We start from the raw sequence: 27,763 nt of genomic DNA, 5'->3' as shown, positions 1-27,763 counted from the left end.
CTTAAGACGTGCGTGTTACCTCAGCATTTTACGCCTTTCGGGTGGATCGCATCAACAAAAACTGTAGTTATTTTCTGCAAGGCTCAATCTTCATGACCAGTGCACTATATTTTACGACAGCCCTGCGCCATGTTAGACCAGGCGAACGCCATCGGAAGCCACGCTCATAGGCTCAGCTGTTATGTCCAGCTCACTCCCAAAGACTACCACAGCGGCTGGTTTTCTATATAACAATCTTCGTTGTGCACACAAATCTTCTCATATTCATGTATTGTTGATAGGACTCGAAGTAACGAATTTTTGGTTTGTGTCGTTTAGAAGCTTGGTCGTCCGAGCGACCTCTCCGAGCGGCAAGGCGGTGATGTTGCTGTAATTGCGGGTAGTCCTGTCGCAGGGCCATGACTAAGCAGTTGTAGAATAATTTGCTGTTGTGACAGCCAAAATTCGGTGCCGAACGAATGTTCGATGTTCTAGTGTAAAACGTGTAGCCGCATAAGTTTGTAAGAAACATTGGCGTATAATAACAGTATGTTTGAAACGTTTGCGTTTGTTGAAAATACGGTGGGGTCTCGCTGGAAAGTTGTCTTATTATCTTACTATTACGGTATTGTTTCGTTAAGCATAGTCCGGACCGTACTATTGTAATACTAATAATACTGATATTAAACGATATCTAAAAATTACGAAGCATGGCAGAGCTGTAGTACAGTATCAAAAATATTCCGGGGGGATCACAGTTCAGTTAGTAAGAGCTACTGGTACCGTGGTAGGCTGTTGAGTAATCACCGGTCTATTCTCCGCGCTCTTAAATAGAGACTAGGCACCAAAGCAGTGCAGGGGCCATCGTCGATTCACGGATCGTCGTAACTGAGAGCAGTAAGTAACTTGGCGAACGGTTTCAGTATTACACTGCGGTAGCCTCTAGGGCCACAATAATGATTCGTTTCCTCGAATGGGATAAACGAGTTGATCGCTCCACGTAAGCGGGAAGTTTTCTAATGGTTAATAGCGAAGTACAACTTCGACTAGGCAAGTGGACTAGTAGAAATTGCCTGTAAGTAACCAGTGGAATCAGAAAAGCTCGCTTCGGACCGCTAGTGAACTGGTATGAATTTTCCTAGTAAACCATCATCATCCTAGTAAATACATCATTCTAACTTGCCCTTGGAAGCCATTACGCCTTGTTGCAGCTTTGTTAGCCACTTCGTAGCAAACACTATACGACGCCTGAATGATCGACAAGCTCAAGAAAACCGGTTCTCCTTTAATTGGATGGGGCACAGTTTTCGAACTACAGCTATCTGATGTTTACCATCCACAATAACGAGGCCGCCATGTTTGCGTGTTTCTCATGCACACTTACGCCATCTCTGAGGTGGCGTCATGGACGCTAGAGCTCCTTAATTGACGGACACAAGAAAGACGCACAAAGATTCCTTCCAGGATTTTATATATTTTCGAAAATATTGCCTATCATATATTAATTATGTGATATTCTGGGTGGTATTCTGGGCAAGAGATCGACTCACGTTCAGCAGAACGTAGCGGCAGCTTATAACAAATATGCCGACTGCATTTCAATAACGATATAATCTGTGCCTGTTTTACGTCGTCTACAAATAAATAATTCCTCGCATTTATGCACGTTTCGACAAAAATACGCTCCCCACGGTTCCTTGCGAAACCAATGGCAGGGGGATGTACTGCAAGCGCGTATTCACGTCAGCATTATTACGTTAGCTAATAACAATCGGCTTATTGCTTTAATAGTTTGCTGTGTACGATCTGCTTTGATTCCAAATGGCCCGAACGGGACCTCCCCGTATCACATTTTCGGCGGCTCAAACCTAAGCGCACATAGTGTTAGGCATAAGCTCAGCCCGAATCGTCTCGAGGGTTAGTGGCATCGTATTGTTATTAGGGGCCACATTCTATCCTTTGTCATACATATAAGGCCGTGTTTAAGTCCTATTTTGTTACTTCATTATGAGTCAGGCTGTCTGTGCTCCGCCATGTCTCTATGTCTGATCGCCCTCTTATCTGTCATCGTTCGGTGTGAGTGGACAATATGTTCGCCTGTGACGTAGAGGACGGCAATGTTTATCTGGCTTTTTTGACCTGGAGTTACTTCCGACTGCGACAAACACACATGTAAAAGCACTGAAAAGTTCGACTTTTCACCGCCTATACTTTGCTTCCGCAGAGTGTGCGGTTACCGTGCCGGTACAGAGACTAGGTATCTGTTAGTAGTTTTCTGGGAATTGTAGACTGCCCGACAGGAACTTAATTTGAAAACTACCCAATGGTATAATGGCTTAACGTGCAGTGTAGAAGAACATCGGTAGGCGATTCGAGCAAATACACACATTTTGAAACGAGCTGCTTGCTTTTTTAGCTCAAATAGTACTTTTGCGTACTAGGGTCGTATATCAGTGTACGCTTATTGCAGGAAATACGCCCGATAGTAGCTTATGAATTATGCTACTTTCAGATATCTTCAAATGTGTGTCCGTTATGGACGGCCATTGCCAGTGTCAGATTCAATCGACTCAGTCGATCGCTGACACTTATCCCAGAGGCATAAAGTAAAATTCAATTTTGGTACTATTCTAGGAATACAGGCGCCGTGCGGTTTGTGTTAATGCGACGGCTATGGCGATTTGTCAGGAAATACCGAGAGGACGAATGAGCGGTCTCACGAGGTACAATTCGAATACGAGGATATCTCGACAAACAAAAGCTATAGTTTATCACCTCAGATTATCCAGGCTTTTGTGGAATTATAGAGCGTTACGTAGGCGAGTACCAGCGTTACAAACGTTGGCTTGATTAAGTAATAATAATAATAATAACAACAATAGTAATGTTTTTAGCATCTGTCATATGATAATGTCCTCTAGTCCTTGTAGTCCTCTAGTAGCAGAAACTTGATTCTTAAAATGTTGACATGCCTCCTCAAGGGAGGAAGTGCTAGTGGTAATCCTGCCTCACTATGGAAGGGGCAATTACGATCAACAAAACCAAAATCGAACAACAAAGTGAACAGTGTTCTCGGCCGTAGCCACTATTGTTGACTGAGTCGACGCACGGCAGCGATACGGTTTTCAGAAAATCTGTTTTACCAACCAAAGCAACTTTTCTGAAGAGCTTTAATTTACTATAACTAAAAAGCCCTTTGTTTTTATTCCTTTTTCAAAGTACACGTGTATTAATAGTTTGTGAACCTAAAAACGGCCCGGGTCAAGGACAAAGTACGCGATTTGCAAGCGTCTGTTTAGTAGTGTTTGTGTTTGATCGACAGACGCTTTTGTGCCGTGCCGTGCCGTGCCGTATTTTCGGTTGATTTGACGGAATCCTCCGATTACATTTCTGTTTACCAATAATAACGTGTGCGGTTAACTACCATGTACGTGGTAACTGGCGTTGTATAGCGACAGAGAATTCATAGGAAACCATCAGCGAAAATTCGAGCTGGAGCCTGACGATATCCCTTAAAATTCCTAACGACTCTAACATGAATAAGGTAACCATGGGAACTAGGTAAGAGGGTCTACCGATGCGACTGGGCTCGACTTTTACTGTTTAATACTAAGTGCGTTTCCTCTATAAGATCTCTACTATTAACGAACATAGTTATCTGAACCTAGATGCAAAAAATCACATTGGCTCAATACAAACACCGCAAAAACAAACAAAATAGTCTCAAATAAAGTCATTTTCAATTTAGTTCGGAACACCCACATGATTGTAATAGCATAAATCGATAATCTTATCATTTTCATTACGTCAAACTCAACCGGTATCAATTTGCTCTAATTAAAACAATCATGCGTGTATTGTCCTTGTATAAACTGCGTATATGTGCAGATTTAGTACGCTATACTCCAAAGTTGATCAGAGCAAATGGGTGATACGTTTTAACTGGGAGTATCTGAACGACAGCTTATGCCATTTAGCAAATGCTTCTTTTCATCTGTACCTTAGATCGATCCTACAACCTGTACCTACAATCAATGACCGGCAATTTGCGAAGGCAGATGATACTCAATATTACTTGTAAGAATTCAGTCTCTATCATTGAAAAAGTGAAACGGCTGTCACCAAAATAGCTGATGACATCTGTTAACAACGCATCGTAAAATTTTGCGATAAATCTGGCCTCGATTATACACACATATATAAGACCCAGATATTGTCACTCGGGCTTTTCGCAAGCGAATTTTAGCGGGCCATGAGGAATTGGAAAATTCAAGTGCTCTACGAGTGTGAATTCCAGCTCGGAGATAGCTGATCGTATAACCCCTGTTTTTACTGAAGGTTTTACACTGGAAACATCGTAAGTTTTTCGTTCAAAGAAGCTTGAAGGAAACGCAGAACGGCAAAATGTGGTTGTTCCTAGTACAGGTGCTATCCATTGCAGCTTTAAGAGTTCCGATCCGTTACTTATATGCTGAAGTCTACTGTCAACAACTGAAAATAGATGATGAATGATTTCTGCATAAACAGCCAAGATTACTGAACAGCTCTTACTGCACCACGAGAATTTCGATGGCGGAAATAACGAAAATTAAGTGGCTATTTTTCGTCTTGCCCGCCATACTCGATAGACATTGCCCCTACGGATTGGCATCTTCTTCAAAATCTCGATAACTACGTCATGGAAAAAGTGTTTCAATGGCCTTTTTATGTGTTCGTAGACTCTTTTACCGCATTCCCCCGCACAAGCATGAAATAACAAAGTTCCAAATGGGAAAAGATCCAGAAGGCCTACTTCGATTGAAAGCAAAAAAAGAAGTAAACCTGGGAAAAACCATCCAAAATTAGCGAATATATGAGATTTTTAGCAGTTTTAGCTCTTGTTAGACCATGTTTAGGCATTTGTCGCAACTGTATTCAATAGGCTTTTTCGTTTCTTATTAAAACAATAGCGAAATATTAACTCGTATCCAAATATTTCAAACTATTTTCGAGCAAAAAAGATTTTGATTGACTGAAAACATTAGGCTGTTATCATGAGTGTCCTGTTAGATCGTTCTGTTGAAAAAAGAGGTTTCACTTTTAGGTTAGGGTACCTGCTCCGATCAGATTCAAACCCCCGTTGTATCCAACTGAACAGATAGCTGCGGGCCTAAGGCGCATCTGAGCGGCTACACCGTCTGCCCTAGAGTGCCGTTATCAAGAAGATGGAACTCTTCTCAGAATGATTTCGCATTACGAAAAACAGAGCGTCCACTTCAACGCTAAGACCCGAGTCGAAATTTTTAGCATTCGGAGGAAATTACGACAATGGCTTTCAGGACTATGACAACTTGGCAGGTATCACAGATTGCAAAGAACAATTGCCGAACACAAATCGTGACAACTTACTCACAGACTCGATATATCAGGTAACGATAGTAGACAAAGCTGTCAACAAGTTGCAAAGTACATTTTAACTTAATTTTATTCGTAATCTGAATCCATATTACTCGTAAAAATTATTAAAGAACATAGAGAAACGATTATCATGCCGTGTCTGACGAAGAGAGCCTGCAAGAAGCAGAGGCTTGGGTGTTTACCGAGTTCTCTGATAACGTTGCCTAGGACGTCGATGATTAGTTGGACCACCTTCGAGCGCTGAGCCGAAAATAGAGGCATGAATTTTTCGTTTAGTCAAAAAATGCTGTATACACTGTTCAGAAAAACCGTAAGTTGGAAAATCAAATGAATATAAAGGTAGGCATTATTATGGGGGCTTTATTTTAGCACATAAATTTAATATATTATCATTCTTAAAACGGTTTGAATAATAATTGTCACACATCACCTGAAGCCGCTAGTATTCCAATATGATCGAAAATTTCTACTCGATAAAATTGTGGACAAATTTGTTTAGGCATACTGCATTCGCAACAGGGGCATCGTAAATTTTTTTTTTTACTAAATCATTACGGCAATAGTCCTTTCATACGTTTCGAATAGAGAAACAAACAAAAAAAGCTCAATATTAAGCATCACATATTGTACATTGTACAAATAAAATAATTCAATAGTCTTCTCTGCAGGATCGGAAAAACGTACGTGCTGATTGCTGAAGTGCATCCTATACAATAGCGAACCTAGCACGTGCTCAGTAGTTGGGGGTATTGCCCGCGGGGTCCTTTCATTTTACTTTGGAGATATGGCATACTATGGTATGGTAAAGCTTAAAGTACTTAATAACGATGATGCAACTGCGAGAGCCATCTTGATTGAGAATAATCTTTGAAACTTTCAGGTTCGTTACATTCTTGCTCCAATCTTCCAACACTGAGAAGAATAATCATGCAGCAGAGACGATGGTAGTTCACTCTAATGACCTGAACAATATCTTTATTACTAAAAGTTCCGCGTTAATCAATGCATTATCTATAGAACGAAACTGAAGAGCGGATATCTAGGATAGCACTCTAACATAGAAAATAAGAAATTACCTATTACGCTACATTTACGATATTCGGCACGTACTGGTTAGTCTTGGTTTGGGGAAATCCTCGGTTGCTTATGAAAATAGTGAGCAGGTCGATGCATATGATCAGATTCGTCCTAAAATCCGTCTATATTTGCCGCAGGATGAGATTGCAGAATTTTCTCGGAAAAATAATGCTTGTAGACTTTGCCTCACCCTCTATCACAGGAGAAAAGCGTTGGCTTGAACGATCAATATAGTGAACTTTAACCGCCTTGAAGGACGGCTGCGGTCTTATGGTGCTAAAGAAACTTTGGGCCGTAGGATTGGGGCCTAAGGCGACCGATGTTTTGCAAGGAGTGTCCGATGGACCTGAAAAAGAACGCCGAGTGCAAAAGTTAGATCCCCCATGCTGTAACAACCGTTAATGGGAATACAATGAGGCCGCTTACGGCTGTGATATTCATGAGGGACGAAGTAGATTTTCTGCTTCACTCGAACAAATGTGAAGGTTAATTATTTAATATTACATATGGCCGTGCCTTATAATTATGCGAAATTTCATAGCGTTAGAATAAAATAGAGTTGATTTAGTATTAATAGAAAATGCTATTTATTTATCCTATTCCTAATAAACCAAGTATAATAGACAAAACGTAAAGCAAACCACATTAAAAAATAGTTGTACCTAAAGCTTTGCTAAATATGTAAAGTGTAAAATTCTTAATGAAGTGGATGTTTGCCAAACTTCCAGCGACTCTCGTCGTTTAGGCCAAGAGTTACTCTTCCACGCACCTTTCTAGTCCGATAGGGTCCGTGCTATCTGGTACGTCAGTAATACTTCGAATAATTCTGCACGAGGTGTAATTGCGTCGTCATTTTTAGCCATGATATCGCGATTCGCCGATAGACTTTAAATTGCTTTCAAGATATGATCGTATACGTAATAACTTGGACGGAAATACTGATTAATGTGATTATAGCTAGCAAAACAAGCACCAAGAAAGCGAAAAAAAAGACAACGTTCAACTTTCGATGTGGCTACCCCTCTTCCCGGCACATCTCTCATGATTCTATTTAATCTGTCTCCACTATCTGTTTTCGAATTGTCTAGTCCAGCTTCTCCATGTGGAATCAGCTAGCTCTATTGATCCAAGCTACCCTAACCCCTGTCGACTATGCGGGAACATGGAGCCTGTACAGATGCAAGCACGTATACCGAGGTCATCATCTGCAGCTATATATCCACAGTTGCCTGACTCAATGGCTACTGGCTACTGGGCAAGTAGACTCCTCGGAGCTGACTTAACTTTACGTGACGTGAGTTCTAGTCTTACGGAGCCCGGGGAGAACCCTTTTGGCAAAAGGCGGTGGATGATGGCAGAGAAATGATCTGGGAGCTCCCTTCAGCACGGGTGATAGAGACAAGCTTGCCTGAGACAGATTGACTTTTCTCAGAGCCGTCAGAATAAGATCGCAAATCGCAGGATCAGTCCGAAGTACCACTAGTTGTATGTTAGCATACCTCTTTTGAGTCTGCCATGTTTTCCATCTACATATTTGTTTGTGGCAAGCTTACAAAGTCGTGCATTTCTACGGCACATACGTGTATGCATACAGTGACTTGTAAATATATCTGGTCATCTTGTTAAATTAGACAAATGTAGAATCGCAGAGAACAATCGATTGACAAAAAAGTGTACTTACCAAGTGATCCTTCACTATGAAATCCAATCGTGTTGGTTAATGTTCATTAACAGAGTAATTGTGTACGATGATTACATACCTGAAAACTGTTTGGCTCATGAATCAATCGAATTTGTCCAAAACGACAAAGTGGCCAAATTGTGACAACTAGCACATACGATCGATGAAAGGATTTATCCATGTTTGCCGCTGGTTTACGTCCCATAAGCATTTTGCTGTTCGTATAAGGCGAAACCTAGGCTAATAATAGGTAAGAGAAAGAAATGCTAGCTTTTGATATTTTGTTTGTTGCTTTATGGATTTATTACGGGTTGAAATCAACAAGATACTATGGCTACAACGTGATGGGGGACGAACGGCTACAGGTTTTTCAACAGCCGAATAAGCTGTTTATACTTACTATGTTTATGCCTTTATTATGTTTATGGTTCAGGTAATCTAAGACCTCCGTTACCTCATACCAACATCTGATAAATATACGTAACAACGAAATAAGGACTCGTCCCTAGCTGATAGTCCTAGTTAGAGGCGTATTTCAGTTATTTTCGAGTTATCTAAATCAACTGTTTAATATAGAAAACAGAGGGATAACAGTTACTCAATTGTAGCTCGAGTCGTCGCCAAATGCGCTCCGGGAGCAGACGCTGATTTCTTGATGCGCCAATAATCTACAATCGGTTATGTTGAAATTGTTGTTTCAAGTGATTTATGATTGTGCAGTTTGTTGTCGACGTAAACGGAAGGGATCTTGAAAAAAGCATCGACCTAATAAAAATTCGACGACTTCTCGTGTCATCCTTCAAAGACATCAAAAAGTTTCGGCCATGTGCCTCGACAAAGAATTCGCTTTGCGATAAAGTAGTAAATTTTACATAAGCGCTATGCTTTTGCCAAGCCTTTTTCACCTTCTGCGAAAAACCTCTGGATCTATTAAAAGCAAGGAATTGGCTTAGGCGATGGGTGCTGTTTTCAGCCAATCGAGGTGCCTTAAGACAACTTCAATAAAAGGAGGAACCTGTCTGCAAACAGCGAATGCTTGATGATCTTGACCTTAGAGGCATTTGTCGACCTGAAGACTAGCAAACACATCGTGCAAATTCTAGCTACTGCCAGAAGCCTGTTTAACACAGGCCAATTTAAATGTTAGAGATAATTGCATCCGAATAGAAAAACTAGGGAATTCGAACGCCCGAAGAATAAAGATCTGCTAAAATTGTAAAATTTGTGCGCTCTTTCTATTCGAGTAATACAGAGACGGGTAATGTCTAACACAGAGGATATTTCTAAATTGCAGTAACTTCTCAGTAGAAGGGGTCACAACGCTACTTTATAGTTGCGTGATGCTGCTAAGTATTCTACATCTAATACCGATATTCAGTCGCTCACCGTAATGGAATACGATTTATCTCAACAAATAGTTTACTGCAGAATCATTTCCTTCACAATGTTCCTCCTAACTTTTGGGAAAAGCTCGTACCACGCACTCAATTCGCTTGTTGATAAAGCCACCTTTTTGTGTGTCGGATATCGATATAGTGATATTTCTAACGAGACGAATGAAGCAAGAGTTGAAGCATCCGTTGCGATCTCGTTTTAAGTTTTACTTCTTCTGGCGCGGTCGAGCTCTACCGAATCCAAGGCATCTCATAGGCCTGGCCTAAGCACCGAAGAAGTGTTTTTCTTAAAGCTTACTATTACATGGTCAATGGGTACGTTTGGCCTACATTCCCGCAGACCTTAGTCCTCGAATAAAAGGAACAACTCATGGTGTACAGCGTATCGTAAGACGTAGACCCAGTCGGGTGTTGAAGCACTATAGACGATTAGTTGAATGTTGCACTTGTTTATATTAATTTCCGTTATATTACTATATAGCAACATATTTACAGAAATTTCTATCTGGTATCTGTAACGACTCATATAAGATCTTCGCACTATAAGCTGTCAGGGAATTTTTGTTGGCATATTTAAATCTAGCTTCTCATTTGCTTCCTTATTTTACTCCAAGTATATTATTGTTTGTCATTGTTATGTTTATCTAGGGTTCACTGGCCGACGAAGCAATTGAAATGATGAATACACGGCTCGTCCTTCTCTAACTGAATTTATCTACAAAGAAATTTTATAGCACAAAAAACGATGCAGAATTAAAGATCAAAAGCAGCTTTTTGAAAGTGAAGCTTCTAACTTAAGTCTGCTCCGGCGTTACCGGTTCACACATAGCTACGCCCGCAGAAACGCCTTATGTATCACGGTCTACTTTCGAGCATTCGGCTTGATAGCCTATTGCGAGATCAACTGCCTAACGTTATTCAGATTAAGTGTGAGAAGACACTACTATCGAGTTTAACCTTGGCCAAAAACATATAAATATATGGAAAAAAAACCTGTAAATATATGGAATTTTGCTATAGGGCGTAATATGGCAGGTTGAGACAGGGCCGTTAGTATAAAATGGCCAAGTAGGAAAAAAAGGACCAAAATTCTTTTCCAGAAAAGTCGATAAGGCGTAAGTACAACTTGACCATGTTGTACTGGAATCATCAGGTGGCAATGCGTTTCGTTTTCTCAGCATCCATAGCTAGGCTTCAGCTATGAAACGTGTGAAGAAGATGATCTCGACGTGAGAAGACATTAGTACGTGATAGAAAGATCGCGCTCTATAGCATATGAAACCATATTGGGCCAATCAGCCTTTTGCGGACGCATTCCATCCCAGCGCCATGTTCTTGCCCTATAAAAACAAATACATATTGAGACGGTCTCTAAATGGCTGTCGAAAGATGTGGAGCTAACGCCATCTTGTGACTTCTTTTCACGGAACTATACCTTTTACAGGTGGACATAGCATAATACAATTGCACTCTACCTGTGAACATGCACGTCAAACGTTGCAATAACTACCGTCAATTGTGCGAATTAAATAGAATAAACATATGCCAACAAAACAAAGGGGCGATGAGTAACCTAAGAATACTGTTTTGCCGCTGACATTGCGAGCCGACCTGTTGAATGCTAGACAACATCTTTATAGGGACTTGACTCAGTTGAGTATATTCAAATTCTTATTTTTGGATATATATTATTGGTTACGGGTTGAACTGGGTACGCGGTCTTCGTAATCTACCTTCTTCAAATGATTGTTGTTTTAATTGTTGCCAATACGTATGACACTGCCGCTTGCATTAGTGAATTTGATGAACCCATTGCCCTATGACTACCCTGTAAAACGTAGTCAAACGTAAACAGGTACGTGAAGTCTAGAAGCTATATCCGGTCGGATAGAAATTAGGAATCGTCTACTGTAGTTGTGTGTCTCATACGTACATTGAAGCTGAAGATAGGATAATCTTGATATAGAACATCCTAAAAAATAATAAATGTTGGATAATTCACCTCAGTTGACCTAGGCGCTCCCAGTTCCAGAGGAAGCCAGGCATGTGAACGGCGAGCTTAGTGTACGCACCTGGTGGGCATATCTAACCACGGGGGGCAATCCCAACCAGTGGGTATTCAACGCACCAGCCCGTTAAGAGCACTACGATCGGGGCTGGCAATCTATAGAATGCAATATTCTTTGCAAAAGTACACTACATCCTTTTCGTACTGCTAAAAACACTAAAAGTCATGTTTATCACTAGAATAGAAAACAGCCTTCTAATATAAGGTTATAGCTTAGCGTGTGTTTCGGTCATGTGATACGGGTCACGTAAGCATTATGTTCCAATCAGAACTTCAATTTAGAAGTACCGTCGTGTTTGCTAGTGATGATTCCGCTATGGTCATCTTACATGATCATAAGACATATGAAGAAGACATTAACCTGTTGAAAAATGTATCTAGGCCTATTTTTAATGTCAGCCTATATTTGAGCGAACTATCCATTATCCCGTAAGCGGTATATTTGAATATATCGGCTCCTTATATTTTAGTGCAGTTTCTTACAAGTTACTGAACCATCATGAACCACCGTTCTTGACGGCAATTGAAAAACGACGGTGGTGCAGCATGAATTGCATATACTTTATCTATTAGTGATTTTACCGATCTTTTTATAAATGTTGATGCATGTGCGGCTGGTCTTACCGGTTTCTATCAATATTAGATAGATATATATCAAGATGAGAATTCTGAATAGCGCGAGCCACCCATCAGCCTGATAGTTATGTCATTTCTGTGTGGCTTGAAGCATTGTCAGTTCTGAGACAGTTGCCGAAATTATATGAGAACATCGACCTCCCGCTATTTGCTCCTAAAGGTAGTTAGTGACTTAGGTGAACACTTTTTAAAACTAGTTTCCACACCACTGATTACTTGGTGAAGTAGATCTATTTTGTGTGAAGCGTTTTTTTCCTGACATTTGCGGTACGCCTGCCAGTCTGTCGTCACGCCTCATAGAGATACAATAGCAAGAAATGTTACATGTGGTGCAACAAGTATCATCATTTAAAACGAAGTAATTACAATATGGAAGAGAGTTTGTACCTGAGGTAATTTTTTAGATAGACCCGCGTTGTATGGTTCGTCATCAACCACACAAATATAAAATAGATTTTTCTGCTAGTGAACATCCCCGTTTAACCTTTGACGCCGAAGCAGATTGCTTTCGTACTAGCGAATACGCTAAATACTAAGCTAGTTCTGACGTAAGCGTAGAGTGGAAGCGTTATATTTTCTTATTAAAAAATCGCTAATTAGACAGCCAATGATGCCTTGTCTGTAATGTAGAAACATTTGGTAACGCGAACGAACTCCAATATGTCATGTTGCAAAGAAACGCAATTCATCGAGCTGCCATCTTGTGTTTATGTCCATTAGCAACTGATTGGTGGCTGATAAAATCCATCAAGGAGGGTTGAGAAATACGAGAACAATTTTTTCGCTATGGATGGTATTGGCAAGCTTATTAAATGTTAAGCTAGATGATTTTACGGGGTTAGCCATGCTAATTGAAATAGACACTGATCCAAGAAGACACTTGGCCACGGCAAATTATGGGAACCTCCATCGATGTCTATTGCGCTTCAGCGAAAGTTTCACACACCAACAAATTATGATGACCATGAAGATATTTAGGGCGAATTCCGTGTCATTTTGTTTTCCTATTGCTTCTTTATATCAATTTAGTCTACTTAGACCGTGGAATAAACACAATAAACCACGTTTGTACAATAAATATATATATTCGGAACCCGTTGATAACGTTTGTTTTTTTCTCTTTAGTTACCTTATATTTATGGAGCCCATGATTCTCATTCATTTTAGGAGAGTTTCTTACAATTTTTTGCAAAAAAAAAATCTTGTTCCAAAGTCACAATAAAAACAGTTCACTATTAATAAGTATTTACAAAACACAGCAGAATTAGCCGGTCCATTCAAATGATTCCAATGGTGTATAACTCAACACTGAAAACAGTCTATGTTCAGAATGGAAACCATTACCCGTAGGTACCGCAAGGTAACTTAATGACGATGCATTATGTGTATGGTTCAGGGCTGAAAAAGGGGCTCGCTAATGGCTAGAAAATGGTTCGCCGTACAGATAGAGAGCTGTTTGCTAGATGTAAGCCTTACAGTCGACCGGCTTTTTTGAACTCCAGTAGGTTACCGCAATAACTTAAATTAACTAACTCGTTCGTAACAAACAGATCATATGATCGCAGTACGTATGTCCGACACTGAAATGGGTAGTTTTTTAAGCCGGAAGCGTCGACAATATAAACATGCATGCCGAGTATTTTTACGTGCAAATTAGCTAATAGCATTTCTGCGAGACTCTCGCCATAAGGACCTAAGAACATAGCTAAAAACATAGCAAACGTAAACAGACTTAGCGCCTTTTATGCTAAATCTGACCTAAGTCAACCTTTGCCAAACTAAGCCTAGAAAAGCGCTTTATGTTAAGCAGCATAATAGTTTTAACACAAAGGAAACTACCTAACCTAAAGATTTATTCTTCAAGTGAAACAGTAATTGATCTCAATTTCAGACAAGATTAACTTCAGCTCCCCTCCTCATAGAAAGCCTTTATAAGACAATCTTTTCATTACGCTAATTCCACACATGAACAAATACGTTATTCCGTAATATGACAGGTCGCGAATATTTTCACCGGTTGAACACAGTTCTTCATTACCATACAATTTCTCAAAATGACCATCATCGCCACCACCGCCGCCGCCATCAATATAAGCCTTGCGACGCACATTTCTAACCTGATTACTCAACGTTCTAGACCAGAACGGGTCGTTCTGATATGCTGCGAATTTGCCAACGATGCGGGCCGATGTTTCCGCAGGTCTCAAATGCAATTGTGTGACGTTTGCCGCCATGCTCCGCTCTCCGCCAACAGTGACTGTGTCTTATTTATAAGGCACTCTGACGACTACAAACCTCCCTCATTCGACAGACTCGGCAGTAAGTGCATCCGCAACCAATAACGAATAAACGAAGAAAATGGAAGCGACGTCCACCTACGTAGTGGATGCGATTACAGGGGTGACTGTTTGAAGAGGGTCCATGACGCCTTTTTCCGTCCTCTTCGGCCCGTTTCACGCTTCTCCATTGCTATTCGATTGACACAGCGCTTGTGGTTTTTGTCATTGTACAAATACACATATACAGACTAGAACGCGCTAGAAGCTGCACTGGACGGTGCTTTCTGCCGGGGGCAACAATACTCACTGGCAAAACGGACCTGCCGGCTAAGGCAATAATAAGGATAATATAGCCGTTGTCGCTTTTTTTTTCTTTTTTGGCAGGCGGCAGAAAAGTGTAAGTGTTAAAGCTATAGAAGAGACTCACTTGGGCGAGATGGAAGAGGCCAATGGTCCTCTAACTATGCGAAGTGTAAAGCGGGTTACACATGAGACTATCCGACTCACGTGTGTGTGAAGTAAATTTGTCTGGTATGGTGAATGTTTTTGTTTGGTCGTGTGTCGTGCTTCATGCGACGGTCTGACGTATTGGCTTCCAATATCGACTTCGGCGTGCGATATGGTGCCATTACGATGAAGTACAACTACAAACATGACCGGCACGTTTAGTAGACTATATGTAAATAGCAGGCCGACGTCGACAACAAGGCCAACACTTTGCCTCAAAAAGGAAGCCAAAAAAGCTATCTGTGTTATCAAATAGCGAAAATGTGAAATTGCTCTAATGATTAATGGTCATTAGTAAAAGCAATTACATTTTTCACGTAAGACTTTTATCGCGGCTGGCCGTAACGTTATTGACAATTCTATAGCGTCGTTAACGTAAGTGTGCAATACCGTTATTGAGGAAAGCCTTTGACACTCTAATCCTAACATACATACTACTGTAGCATATTTAATGAACCGGAATGAATGTAATTTTAGATATTAAACTCCCGATTGTAGTATGGTGCAATACTATCGACCTCTTCCTTTTTGGCGAGCACTCAGATAGCCAGGAAATGAGAATTTTACCATGAAATTTGCCTGTTTCATTCCTAGCTGATTTAACCAGCAAGCTAAGTATGAGCGATACACCTGGCCAGATAGCTACATGCTGCGACTGCCGGGATGATAAGGGACGACGTTACCACTGCAGTATGAGCCACCTATAGCACCACGTCGAACCCAACTTTGTACCATTGAAATATGACATGATGCATACAATAAACAACCCAATCCGACCTGCGTCCCTATGCTTTAAGCACTATGCGAATTTAGTTGTACAGGACGTACCGGAAGGGTGTTTGCCCTTTTCTGGCTTTGTCAGCCCCACCGAAAATCTAGATCTATTAGGACATCTGAAGATTCTCGGTGTAGAATAATATTATAAGTATTGTCAAGCGCTGAAGGACACAGTCATGTAGTACCCGCTTGATAGCTACGTTTGGTTATCTTAAAGCCACTGTTGTGGCGATAAACCTGTAATCAGGTATGACCAAACAATTCCTGGGTGGGGTAATTGCTACTCTACTATACAGGAGCATACTGAATTTTATTCAATACGCGTTGACGTCTACATAAGTTGCACAGGATGGTAGTGGCCAAACTTGCAGCAACTGCTCCACTCACGTTACTGACAATTCACTATAGAAACATTTTGTGTAGGACGTAGCCTCTCTAGAAAGGTAATCTTAGGTAACTATTTGATTTTCAAGTATTAAGTGATAAATGGAACAGGATTCATCTGATTTACGACGACGACCAACGTATATGTATATACATAGAGTAACGGACGGTCGTGCTAGATTATTTGCGATATTGCGACTCGAATGTGTCTTCCACCTGAGCTACTTCAAATCTCGACTGTCTCCCGACCCTCAGCGAATCATTGATAAACCCTGTTTTGTCGAAGGACCCCTTCGAAACTATTACTGACCTAAAAAGGCAGCCGTTCCCAAAAGGAACAGTGGCTTTGATGTAGGCCTTCGTTGGTAGACGATTACGCTTAAACTGCGCCCCTCAGCAAATGCCACTTGCGATCGATGCGTACTTCGATGGCAATACCGAAAAAAATAGCTATGCTTTTTTCCTATATCGGGCCTGTAAAACCTACATAACTCAACGAAATTTTTAGCTATAATACACGTAAACATATCTCTGGTAAGTCTTCCAGTATTTTTATTAAAAACCAGACATCTTCTAAGAACTTAAACCAGATACACATCTCTACGCTAAGCCAAATGTCATTACGTGAACACTACACGAAACGTACTTCATTAACCCGTAAACTAGGCTTAAAAAACAATGAGGATGCGTATTGAAGGAAACAATAGGCATAAACGTTTCGAACCTCAAGTGAAAAGCCTAACACCAAAACGTACTAACGGCTAACCAGAGATTCTATTGTATTATGATGCCTGTGCAACTCAAACATAGTTATCATTCTGGCAACATTTATGAGCCTTTAAATATCAGGTTGGCGAAACACTGAATGAATTAACTAGAATCCAATATATGTGGTCTTTTCATTTCCTTGTTAAGGCAAAAATGCTATCTTGTTTGATTCTACACGGGCGATGCGCGCTTTAGCCTGTACCGTGGTAAAACCCAGCATAAAAAAATGGGGTGGCCAACCAAGCTAGATGTTCGTTATTCAGTCGAATGAGCTAGTTTAAAGCCGACTAGGGTACAAAAACGTCCAATTTTAGCAACTGGTACGCCAAAAAACTCAATATATGTTATATTGATCATAGTCATGTATGAATAGGGCCGCTGGGATTGCTGGAACGTATTCACATCACGGATAGTATTATAGATCTAATCGAAATGGTCGGCGCGACCTCAGCCGACGTGAAGGAACTCGTGTAAAAGTTTACCTGCCCTTTAACAAAATGTTCCGGTTTGTTGGCACAGCCGAAAAAAATGATGTCTTCTAAGCATCATTATATAGAAAGATATTCTCAAAGCGATATTGATTTACCGCCGACGTTTTCTGACGTCACCAAGGCCGACCGAAGGCACCGACAAAGGCAAGCAGGCAGGCAGGCATCTGTCAGCTGTCTAAGCATGGAAGTTACACGTGCAAGGCAGTGATGTCAAGGGTCTTTAAAAGAAAGCGTCCTTTTCTTCAGCAAAGTTCTTATATGCACGGCCTTTCGAGTTTTGTCTGTGACCATGAAGCAGCTCGATAATACCTGCCACGAATGTACGATCTCAGCCCCGCTTTCGCCTCACATTAAATGTCTTCTTTCTGCATTTACTAAATGTTTAACACTTTTTAAGCAACAACTGGGCATTTTACGAAAATTGAACAGGTGTTCCGGGTTATGGCCCGCAGGAAATGCATCGCGCATATGCTTATATAGCCATTTAATGAGAGCTAGCAGAAGTTACGATTCTTTAATTATTACAGCGTCGTTCCATTACGATGCACTTCGATTTACATTATTTTTTTCAAGCTTGATGGTAAACGCATGTGACTGTAAGGCTACCGATTTGAAATGATTTAGCTGAAACTGATATTTTAAGAAATTTTCTGTTTTTAACCTGATGATCTGCTGCCAAAAAGACAGAAAGCTGTCTCTAATTTTTGCCATTGTGAAATCGGCCGCACCAGGTTCTGAGTTCAGTAGCGACGTTGCGGCATTTTAAAATTAATTCCCCAATTAAGACAAAATGGACGGTGGCCTCCCTGAAGGATAGTTGAGCGAACGCCGAAGCCAAATTACCTAGACAAGACGTGGCCTGAATATACTTTGCCTGGAAAGCCCAGCAGGCTGAAACGAAGTAACGTCGATCCTATTGTTGTACTAAATGCAAAGGAAATTTATTGCGGGTGCATACGCTATATGGAAAAATGGTAAGTATGAAATTTAGCGACAGGAGCTATCGGCGTAAATCCATGCTCAACGGGCGAGTCGAATCCTCTCGAACATTACACTTGCCCAACGTTAAGCTAGAGTACTCGATGGCTTTGCTGGATGAACCAAAATGTTCCAAATCAAAAGGCCAAAATGTTTCTTTCATTACATTGACGTGGCAGGACCAAACGTGCGCATCTACCAAAAATGCCATACTGTAGGCAACGATTTAATTAAATTTCAACCTGAATAATGTTTGCCCTGTTTTCGGTCTGCTCTCGGAAAGTACGTTCCGAGAATACGAGAGAGTATTCGCTCTAAGAGCTAATTATAACAACGATCGTAATTTACAATCATGCATTTACGCGTCCGCTCGAAAATTTTTGAGATTAGTTTGTCGGTAGATTTTGTTGGACTTTTGCTCATTGTAGTGCATGGAAAAGAATGAACTTCCCGCTAACTAGGCAAACATCGATTTAGGAGACGTGCGTCTGATTCATAAACAGCGTCGGCGATTATCAACAATGTAACAAGGTAAAAATTCACAAGAAACTGAGCCATTTTGGTAAGCTACGATTGCGCACAGCAGTTTGTCACTAGTAACACTGACCAGTTTCAGTGAATATCTATCAGTTGCGTCAAACCCATTTAAGGAGGTTCATATTAAGCGATGTTGATACTGCCGAAAAGTGCTGAACTAGCGTTTAATTTCATAAGAAAACAAAATGAGAAACGTAAGGCATTCTTGCTTATCTATTTAATTACCTTAATTTAATTAAATTTTATTTAGTATTTGCCATGAGAATTGATCAATCTCAATTTTTTCTCTAGTGTTCCTGTACTTGTCAGCAGATTAAGTACAAGTTAATCACTCATTAAGGGTCAGCCCTCGCAAAAAGGGAAAGTTACGGTGCCTAGCCTAATAACTGGTCACCTCGCAATTTTTCCAAGACTAGGTTGTACTTTCGTAATTATGTTATTACTCTCTCTCTCTCTCTCTCTCATATATATATATATATATAAAATGAGGTAGAACATTTTTCAATCCACAGAGTGTAATGCAAGATGAAAGCGCGCTTCAAACCTGAATTTTCTTTATTATTAGTAATTTTAATAATAAATCTAATCTGTTTCGCGTTCTTTATCACGATAATAAGTTAGTGGGCTCTAAACTACTTTATAGGCCAAATTGTGTGATTTTTATTTTCCTGTATATTTTGATTGGACGCTTTTCGTTCCTTCGATTCATTTGTCTGATGCGAAGCGACAGTTCTCGGCGGTCCGAAAATAATCTTAACATGGTAAGTGATTCCATTTCAGAACAAATCTGTCGATAATCAAAATTCAGTCAATGACAGTGTTTGATCCGGGAATGCATTAAGTGGACTTTTTACTCTGAACAGTTTCACAGCGACCCCCATACAACCTGTGCGTGTGATCCCTCGAAACTGCCTTGTCATTTTCTTCTCGATTCGTTCTCATTACAAATTCTAAAAATACACTACACTTTAACGTACGGGGAAGTATACCGAATACAAAAACTAAGCCTAGTCGGAGCCAAGCCATGCCCAACAATGTTAGAACTGCGGCCACCCTCAGTCTCCGACGTTGCTGGAATGGATTATTTGTAACAAAAGACCAATCCGGCCGGCTAAGAGCATGTTCAGGGTGTAATACCAATTCTATCAAAATCGGTAACCAGAGGTGGACAGGGAATAAAATCAATTTTTCAGCTCAAGAATCACAAAGCTTGGGTTCTTAAAGTACTCATTGTTTTCTCTGCACAAGGGCAGTTAGCATCGGTCAGATAACTAATCCCGGTATGCTTTTCTTTCTTCTAATTCGCTTGTCTCTTGTCAAATCCCAGCTATAAAGGGCAATGGTGTTTCTCTCTGATGGAAGCACCGTACCCACAATCTAAAAAATTTCAAGGTAACCCATCGCACTGTTGTCCCTCTGGTAAGAGTAGGTTAAAGCTCCTCGACTTCCGCTGAACCGATTTCCTTCAATTTACTTAGATTACCTAGCATGACAATATTTGACAAAATATCAGAGTCACCTTTTAGCGGCATATTTCCAGGGTTAAGGGCGACTAAGAAAACTGGCCATAACGCACATACACAGAAATTTTGTCTCCATATCAGCCGTTGAAATACTATGTAGCAAAGGTGTTGGCTATTCTAAATAAACATTTAAGGGACCCCTAGCGATTGGTTAGATGCAACAAGTTTACAAATCTTAATTGAATCTAACATATGTCTATTAAATACGAAAGTAGCCAATAGGAACGCGCGAACTATGACCATTTAGTCGTTCGAACTGCCAGGGCTATCTCTAGTACTATCGCTGACCACGCGGCATTCTTGATTAATAAGACTGTTCTTCTGTCCGGTACTTTCGAAATAGGTACTTACCCAGATACATACAAGCGATGAGTAAAGAAAAGATACTGAAGGTAAGCAATTTTAGCGCCGATTAAACAAGTGTATAAGTAAACAAGTGTAAAACAGAAGTGCTTTACTTACAAAGCCAAACCCCATGTAGTCGGGCACGTAGCGTTCCAAGTTCTTCACAGTTGCATGATTTTTTCTTTTGCTATCTAAATGTCGTAAACTCAATATCCGAAACTAAATGTCTCTTCCTCCATCATCAATGACGAGACAAGCTCCTATCCAAATTCAAATTGGTTGGCATTTCCGTTAACAACGTTTTATTAACAGGAGATACGTTACATGAAATCCAAAACAAAATCTACCTAACCTAGCATTAAAAACAGTACCATTAAAATTGAAAGAAGCTATATACTTTAAGCCCGTTGGGTCTTTGCAGCAGATTTCATTTGGCTCTATTTCCTCAGTAAGAAAGTTTATCAATACGTGTAACAAGAGCGCATATATTAAACTCGTTAAAGAATACGACGTTGTACTCTACAACGGCATTTCCAACTCAAGTAACTAGCACAGGCTCCTTTTCCGGATCCTTAAAGTAGGCGTACATGCTAATAAATAAATGCCAATACAGATAAAAGGAGTCGTTGTTACCAGAAACCGACAGCGTTGGTGAGTAAATAAGAGGATACTATAGACGAGGGTAGACGTACTTCGCACGCATCTTGTGACACTCTAAAACGAATCAGGATTTTTGCCTTATTGCATAGGCCCATAGAATTACTGCGTCAGAGCAGCACGTGTCTTACTTCCTGCCGAATGTAATTACTGAGCAATAGATAGAAGGGGGTATAGCCAATACATCAAAACAATACGAATTACGTCCTCGTAGGGTGGTATGCTAAACTTCTCAAGATCTTATATATTGGTACTACCAGCAGCAGGCTTAGTTACTTCAAATATAATCTTCATACGCGTCTTGACCTTTCGTCATAAAACAGCATTATTGTAAAACAAAATCAAACTCATTTTGGGATCTTCCTTCGTTGTTTCTAGGAAATTTTTAATACAAGGCCAATGCTGCTAGTCCTAGTTGTGACTATGTAGAAGCTTCCTTTTTAGATTTATTGAACGGTATTGTATTGAGATGCTGCAAGAAGATTTTTCAGACAGAAACCTATCTTGGAAGTAATGAATATTCAGCGCGCTAAATTTAAAAAATATAAAGCTTTACCAACTGGACCCAAGTGGACTTTTTCCAGACATTAAAAAATGTACTTGAGTCTTCAGCATCACGCATTTTGAAATCTGTTTTAATCATTAGGAAAGATGTGCTTAATCGTAGCATCTTTTTTTTTTTTTTTTTTTACTTTATTAATGATTATTACGTTATTTGTGGAGTACAGTTCCCTTTCCAAGCAATGCATTTTGTCTCAGTAGACGGTCTAGCTCCAAATTGTAAAAGATAAATAGTCGCGATCAATAGCGTTATATCGAATTTCGTGCTTTTTGATCGAATTGCCAAAAAGGACGCTTGAATGTACGAGTATACTTTGGTGACAACATTTATGCAATTATACGAAATTTGTTAGTTTGAAAGACCAGACTCGTATCTGTCGTTGACGACTTTCGTATTTCGAAACGTATATCGAAAAACGAAAATCATTATTTTACATTTAGTGTCAAATGAATTGCTTCATTAATCATCAGAATTTCGAAAAGAGCTCACCGAATACGAACTGAAACGAACCTTTAGCGTTAGTTTTTCAATACTTTCTCGAATAGTTCGTAATTCAGACTAAATATAAATAAATAATAGCAGAAAAAGCATTCTGTGGACGCTAGCAAAACTAAGTTTATTATAATTCGAATCTAAATTTTGTTTTTAGTGGAATATGAATGCAAGCGTCTACGTTTCGGGCATCCTCCACTGAATAATTCAAGTTAATAACTAAACTAAGCAAATAAACCCACATCTACCGATCAGTTGACCTATGGTTACACATTGTTCATAACAGAATGCACTATTATAATCAAAATTAACGTCTTTATTTAGTTACATTAAAATCCTCCCTGCCTTACATGCCCTCGGGCTGTGTTCCAATAAATCAACAAATACTTGGGTAAGCTGTTCTTATCAAAAGGTATCTACGTTATTATTAAATTATCTATGAAAAGGTTTTTTACGTTAACAGAATGCACACATTCGCATATACCATCTGAGAACTTCTAGATATAACCATTGGCTCTTGTTGTTATATACTTAATAGGATTAAACTAGTTCGCATTTGATGCTCAACATGTCTTTCCCACAAATACACACTGTGAAACTGTTTATAAGCTATACAAAGTAGAATAGTTGTGCGACACAACTGGAATGATCGCTTGATCAACAGCCAGCAGGTATCAAACTATTTAAGTGTTGATATGGTTCGGGCAATAATGTCAATGCATTCTAGGAGCTCCGCTTCGCTAATGGTTAATGGTGGCGCAAGACGAATTTTGTCCCCATGGGTAGGTTTAGCCAGAAGACCGTTTTCTTTAAAGCGAAGGCATAGATCCCAAGCGTCATATTCTGCAAACGTAAGAAAAGGCCGTGTTATCACTACCAAAAATATGTGGTGAAAGGTAAAAAGAGAGGTTCTAAATCAACGGTTATCTAAATCTAAAAGTTACAGTATCTTATTCCATAAAGTCACGCCGAGATATCTTTCTTAGAAAAAAAAGCAGTAACGAAAAAAGAAAGCTAATCTTAACTGCACGCGTTCGAAGAAGCCGCATATTTGGTAGCCATTTCGTACAATTATAAAGAAGATTTGCAAAACCATGATTAGACCATACTCACGAGAGTCAATGACAATGGCATTGAAGAGCCCCTTGCCTCGTACCGCTTTAACGACACCTGGCAGTAGTTTCTGCATCTCCTTTCGAAAAATGTTTCCCATTTTTTCCGAGTTTTCAATGAGGTTCTCTTCAAGCAGAACTTCAAGAGCGGCGATACCCACCTTTGCAGCAAGAGGGTTGCCACCGTACGTTGAACCGTGTTGCCCCGGCTTAATCACCATCATAATGTCGTCGTTGCAAAGTGCTGCTGATACGGGGTAAACACCACCTGAAACGAATAGCAACAGTTTGCTTTTGTACTCTGCAGTTCTTCTACGAATCTAAACAGGATCGTGTACTCCTGCAACCGCTGACTATTGGTAGGAAACCTGAAAGATTTTGTCATTCACACTGAAGATTTAGTTCACCTATTCGACCTTCAGTGGTAGAACTGTGTATGGAACAATATTTTTCAAACTCGTTAAAAAGTAAGAAGGCGATATTTCGCAATTTACTGCTTAAAATTTTCCGCCTAAAGGCTTAAGCGCCTCCGAAATCGTGGAATGAATCATTAAATAATCCAACTCTATTACACTTACCTGAAAGAGCCTTTCCTAGTGTAAGTATATCAGGCTTAACAGATTCATGATCAACGCAAAGTAGTCTGAAATATACTTCTTGATTAGTCTCGACTTCAATTTGATAAGAATCTTCTGAAATCGTTCTAAATCAAATGTGTGACAATGCTCTTAAATAAACTTAATTTAATCTACTTTCAGACTTAAGAAATTAATTTTTATTTATAAATAATACCTACTTTCCGCATCGTCCAAGTCCTGTCTGGATTTCGTCGGCGATCCAAAGTACATTGTATTTCGTGCACAGTTCCCGCACACCCCGGAGAAAACCTTCATCAGGTACCACAACACCTGCCTCGCCCTGAATTGGCTCAACCATAAAACCACATACATGTGGATCTTGAAGTTTTGTCTCGAGAGCCTTTAGATCATTATAAGGGATAAGTTCAAAACCCGGCATAAATGGGCCAAAGCCTTTGTACGAAGAAGGGTCCGTCGAGGCGGAAATGGCCGCCAACGTTCGACCCCAGAAGTTCTCATTGCAGAACACAATTTTTGCTTTGTTCTCGGGGATTCCCTTCACGTCATATCCCCAGCGACGTGCCAATTTGCAAGCGGTCTCATCTGCCTCAACTCCTGTAAGTACAAAGCAATTGCACACATGATATACAAAGTTGGATGAATTAAAAATCTGTTTATGAAGAATACCGTCGCAGCATTGAATACGCCGTACACAGTAACGGCGAAAATAATTCAGACCAATAATATAGCACATTGTTTCTGTAATGTGTCTTTGCTCAAAACACGTTTAGGCGGTTCACCAAAATCCGTTCGAAGACCACTTCAGAAGTCGGATTCACCTGTGTTCATTGGTAGAAGCTTGTCAAAGCCAAACAGTTTTGTAACATACTCTTCGAATTCCCCGAGGACAGAGTTGTAGAACGCACGCGACGTTAATGTCAGCTTCTCGGCCTGCTGCTGGAGTGTCCTGACAATTTTCGGATGACAATGGCCCTGTTAAAACGCACATGGCATTATTGATAAGATCCAAAAAGCAGAATCACAGTAAGACGAATGCCTGGCACCACTTCCCAGGCACATTTTTTTGGGTACCCTATAACAGACAACAATAGTACCTACCTGATTTACGGCAGAATAGGCTGACAAGAAGTCGAAGTAGCGCTTGCCCTCCACATCCCAAACGTGGATACCTGCAACAAAAAATAATGGCGTATTTTCGTCGCTAAGTGTTCATTATAGCTACAATTGTATAAATCAATGTTTTACTTAAAAAGAAAAACAATTTGTTCCGTGTCGGGAAAGGGTGCAAGTAACTATACACGTGTGTAGCATCGGACTGATATAGCAAACGATATTCTATTAGCGGGGGCGAAAGAGAAACTCGCACAATTGAAAGGTCTACAGTAAAATATACAGGGCATTTTTAATAACAAACGTGGTAATAAATATCATTTGAACTATTGGCATACCCTTTGCACGATCGATGGCCACAGGAATCGGGTGATAATTATGTGCGCCATATTTATCCTCTCGGGCAAACACTTGCGCCGAGGTGAGTTTTGATCCATGCCGAGAGTCCCTCTTAATTGAAGAAGATACGCCAGCGGTTTGGCGCAATTGTTTGGCAACGTTCTGTAACACTTTCATTCTGAAATTAAGGAAAAAGCTTCTAGGATGACAAAGGACTGACGCCTAGTCATGGCTTTTCACTACATTTCCGAAACCAATATACTACCTCCATAAGAACAACATGATTGGGCCATGACCAGAATATGTCACCATAATTTATAAGTAGCTTTGGCAAAGAAACCTATTTACGCAGATTATGGAAGCATAGGAAATCAAACACTATGAAAATCTTTAAACTGTATAACTATATATTAAATCGAATAACGACCTATAATGCTGTGTAATAAGGTCTCGTCAGATATTCTGCCTTTCCAGATTATGGAACGTTAAGAGTCACTTAGATGATTGTACAGTTGCTTTATTTTATTAAGACCGTTACAGCTAAATGCAATAAAGCGCCCGGTTAGTCACAACGGTGACGTAGTAACGGGGTTGAACATCGTTACGTATCAATTGTCTCAATAAAAACATGTATGATTTGCCTATACGTTTTCATCCTTAGAACCCCAATATAATCTCCAGTTCATTGATATTTAACAAAAATTGTCATCAACGCTTATATAACGTCTATTACTAGTTTCTATTTGTCTCTTTCTGACATGCTAGCAACAGGTACTTTTCGAGAACACTGCGTGGAGTTCAGCATGAAATTTATCATAAAAGTGTCTCTTAGCTATCTCAACATACGCACGGCAAAAATACGGTGTTATATAGTTCGTATGTACCATGCGGTTAATTATCAGACACTCATTGCTCACCGCTTTTTCATTTAATGTTTGTTCAATAGTGCACGCGAGGAAATGTTTACCCCTCATACAGAACGTTCATCAACATGCAAAGCAGCTTTGAGGTCAAGCTTTTCCAACCACACGTGTACCGCAGGAGACGAACGGTGTCGAGCCCCAACGAGCCCAAACGCCATCATTTCAGTATTACTCTTCAATTAAATTGCCATTCAGTTTTTACCAAAGCCATGCGAAAAAAACATCTAATCTAGAAATATTTTATTGGCTTCCGGATTCATTGGCAATTACAATACGTCGAAAGTCTTGCGCGCACTGTTCCTCTGTTAAGTGTCGCTTGTGAAATAACCTGCTAGGGTCTGGGATTCTTTCATGTCTAAACATGTTTTACTGCCCAACCCGAGAGCAAGAAGCTAGAAAGCCCGTCGGCATTGCAGTTGATTCATAGCGGCCTACAATTTGTCGCAAACAACCTTTCACGCATGACTGACTGACTGCACACGTACACACCGAGCTTCGAAAAAAAAAAAAAAAAATACTATCGTTTCGAGCATAATTAATAATTATTCCGCTGAACATACGTTTCGCGTCTCATACTAAGCTATAGTGCATTTAGATAAGGATAGTATATACAACCAGCAGTAAAATTTTGCTGAACTGCCAGGGTCTGCCCACAGCTTTCAAAAGACGTTCTATTGCATTGAAACTAAATTACGGGGCTATTGAATCCCTTTCTGCTGCGACGTATAAGAAATTCTCTTAAAGTTAATATCGACGTAACCGTTACCTTACTGTGCCGTCTGCAGACTAAGGAAATAGATAATTAGCTTGACTTAGAAATATCTACCTTTTAAAAAAAATTACAGTACACTGCACTCTTCGACATGACGACTGTTAACTCTAGTAGGGCAAAGGCATTTATCTGTTTACTGAGCGATAGAAACAGATGTATTTGTTTTGTCCAACATCCGTTTTGGTACTCTAGCGACTTAGCTTCTATATTCCCAAAAATCTAATAGGTTAAATTTTGCAAGAGAAACACTCGGTAGTTTCAGTCTGACGGGTGGAAGCGTCAATACAGTTTAAACAACAATATCGGTATCGGAATTGCCGATATTCGACCACGGTCTGTAGGCGTCACACTACTTGCAAAAAGTTATATTCTCGTT

General features: G+C 40.0%; 1 protein-coding gene and 1 long non-coding RNA gene across 2 annotated transcripts; one reads left to right on the top strand and one right to left on the bottom strand.

Moving 5' to 3' along the window:
* The first annotated feature begins 17,162 nt into the window (after window positions 1-17,162).
* On the top strand, window positions 17,163-26,336 carry LOC147754565 (uncharacterized). Its single transcript, XR_015317811.1, has 2 exons — window positions 17,163-18,947; window positions 24,403-26,336. It is a non-coding gene; the product is annotated as an uncharacterized LOC147754565 (long non-coding RNA).
* Oat (Ornithine aminotransferase precursor) lies at window positions 22,828-26,934 on the bottom strand. Its single transcript, XM_086975830.1, has 8 exons — window positions 26,610-26,934; window positions 25,692-25,870; window positions 25,342-25,412; window positions 25,062-25,215; window positions 24,441-24,837; window positions 24,223-24,287; window positions 23,646-23,912; window positions 22,828-23,375 (listed from the first exon to the last, which is right to left on the bottom strand). Exons 1-8 carry the CDS (start codon window positions 26,618-26,620, stop codon window positions 23,212-23,214), a joined length of 1,308 nt encoding a protein of 435 aa, XP_086831956.1. The 5' UTR covers window positions 26,621-26,934; the 3' UTR covers window positions 22,828-23,211.
* Between the last annotated feature and the right edge of the window lie 829 nt (window positions 26,935-27,763).

This window comes from Varroa destructor, unplaced genomic scaffold (assembly GCF_002443255.2).
Source record: "Varroa destructor unplaced genomic scaffold, Vdes_3.0 BEIS01000007.1, whole genome shotgun sequence".
NCBI classification, from domain to species: Eukaryota; Metazoa; Arthropoda; class Arachnida; order Mesostigmata; family Varroidae; genus Varroa; species Varroa destructor.
Note: the sequence above shows the minus strand (reverse complement) of the source record. Positions and strands in the feature narration are given on the sequence as shown.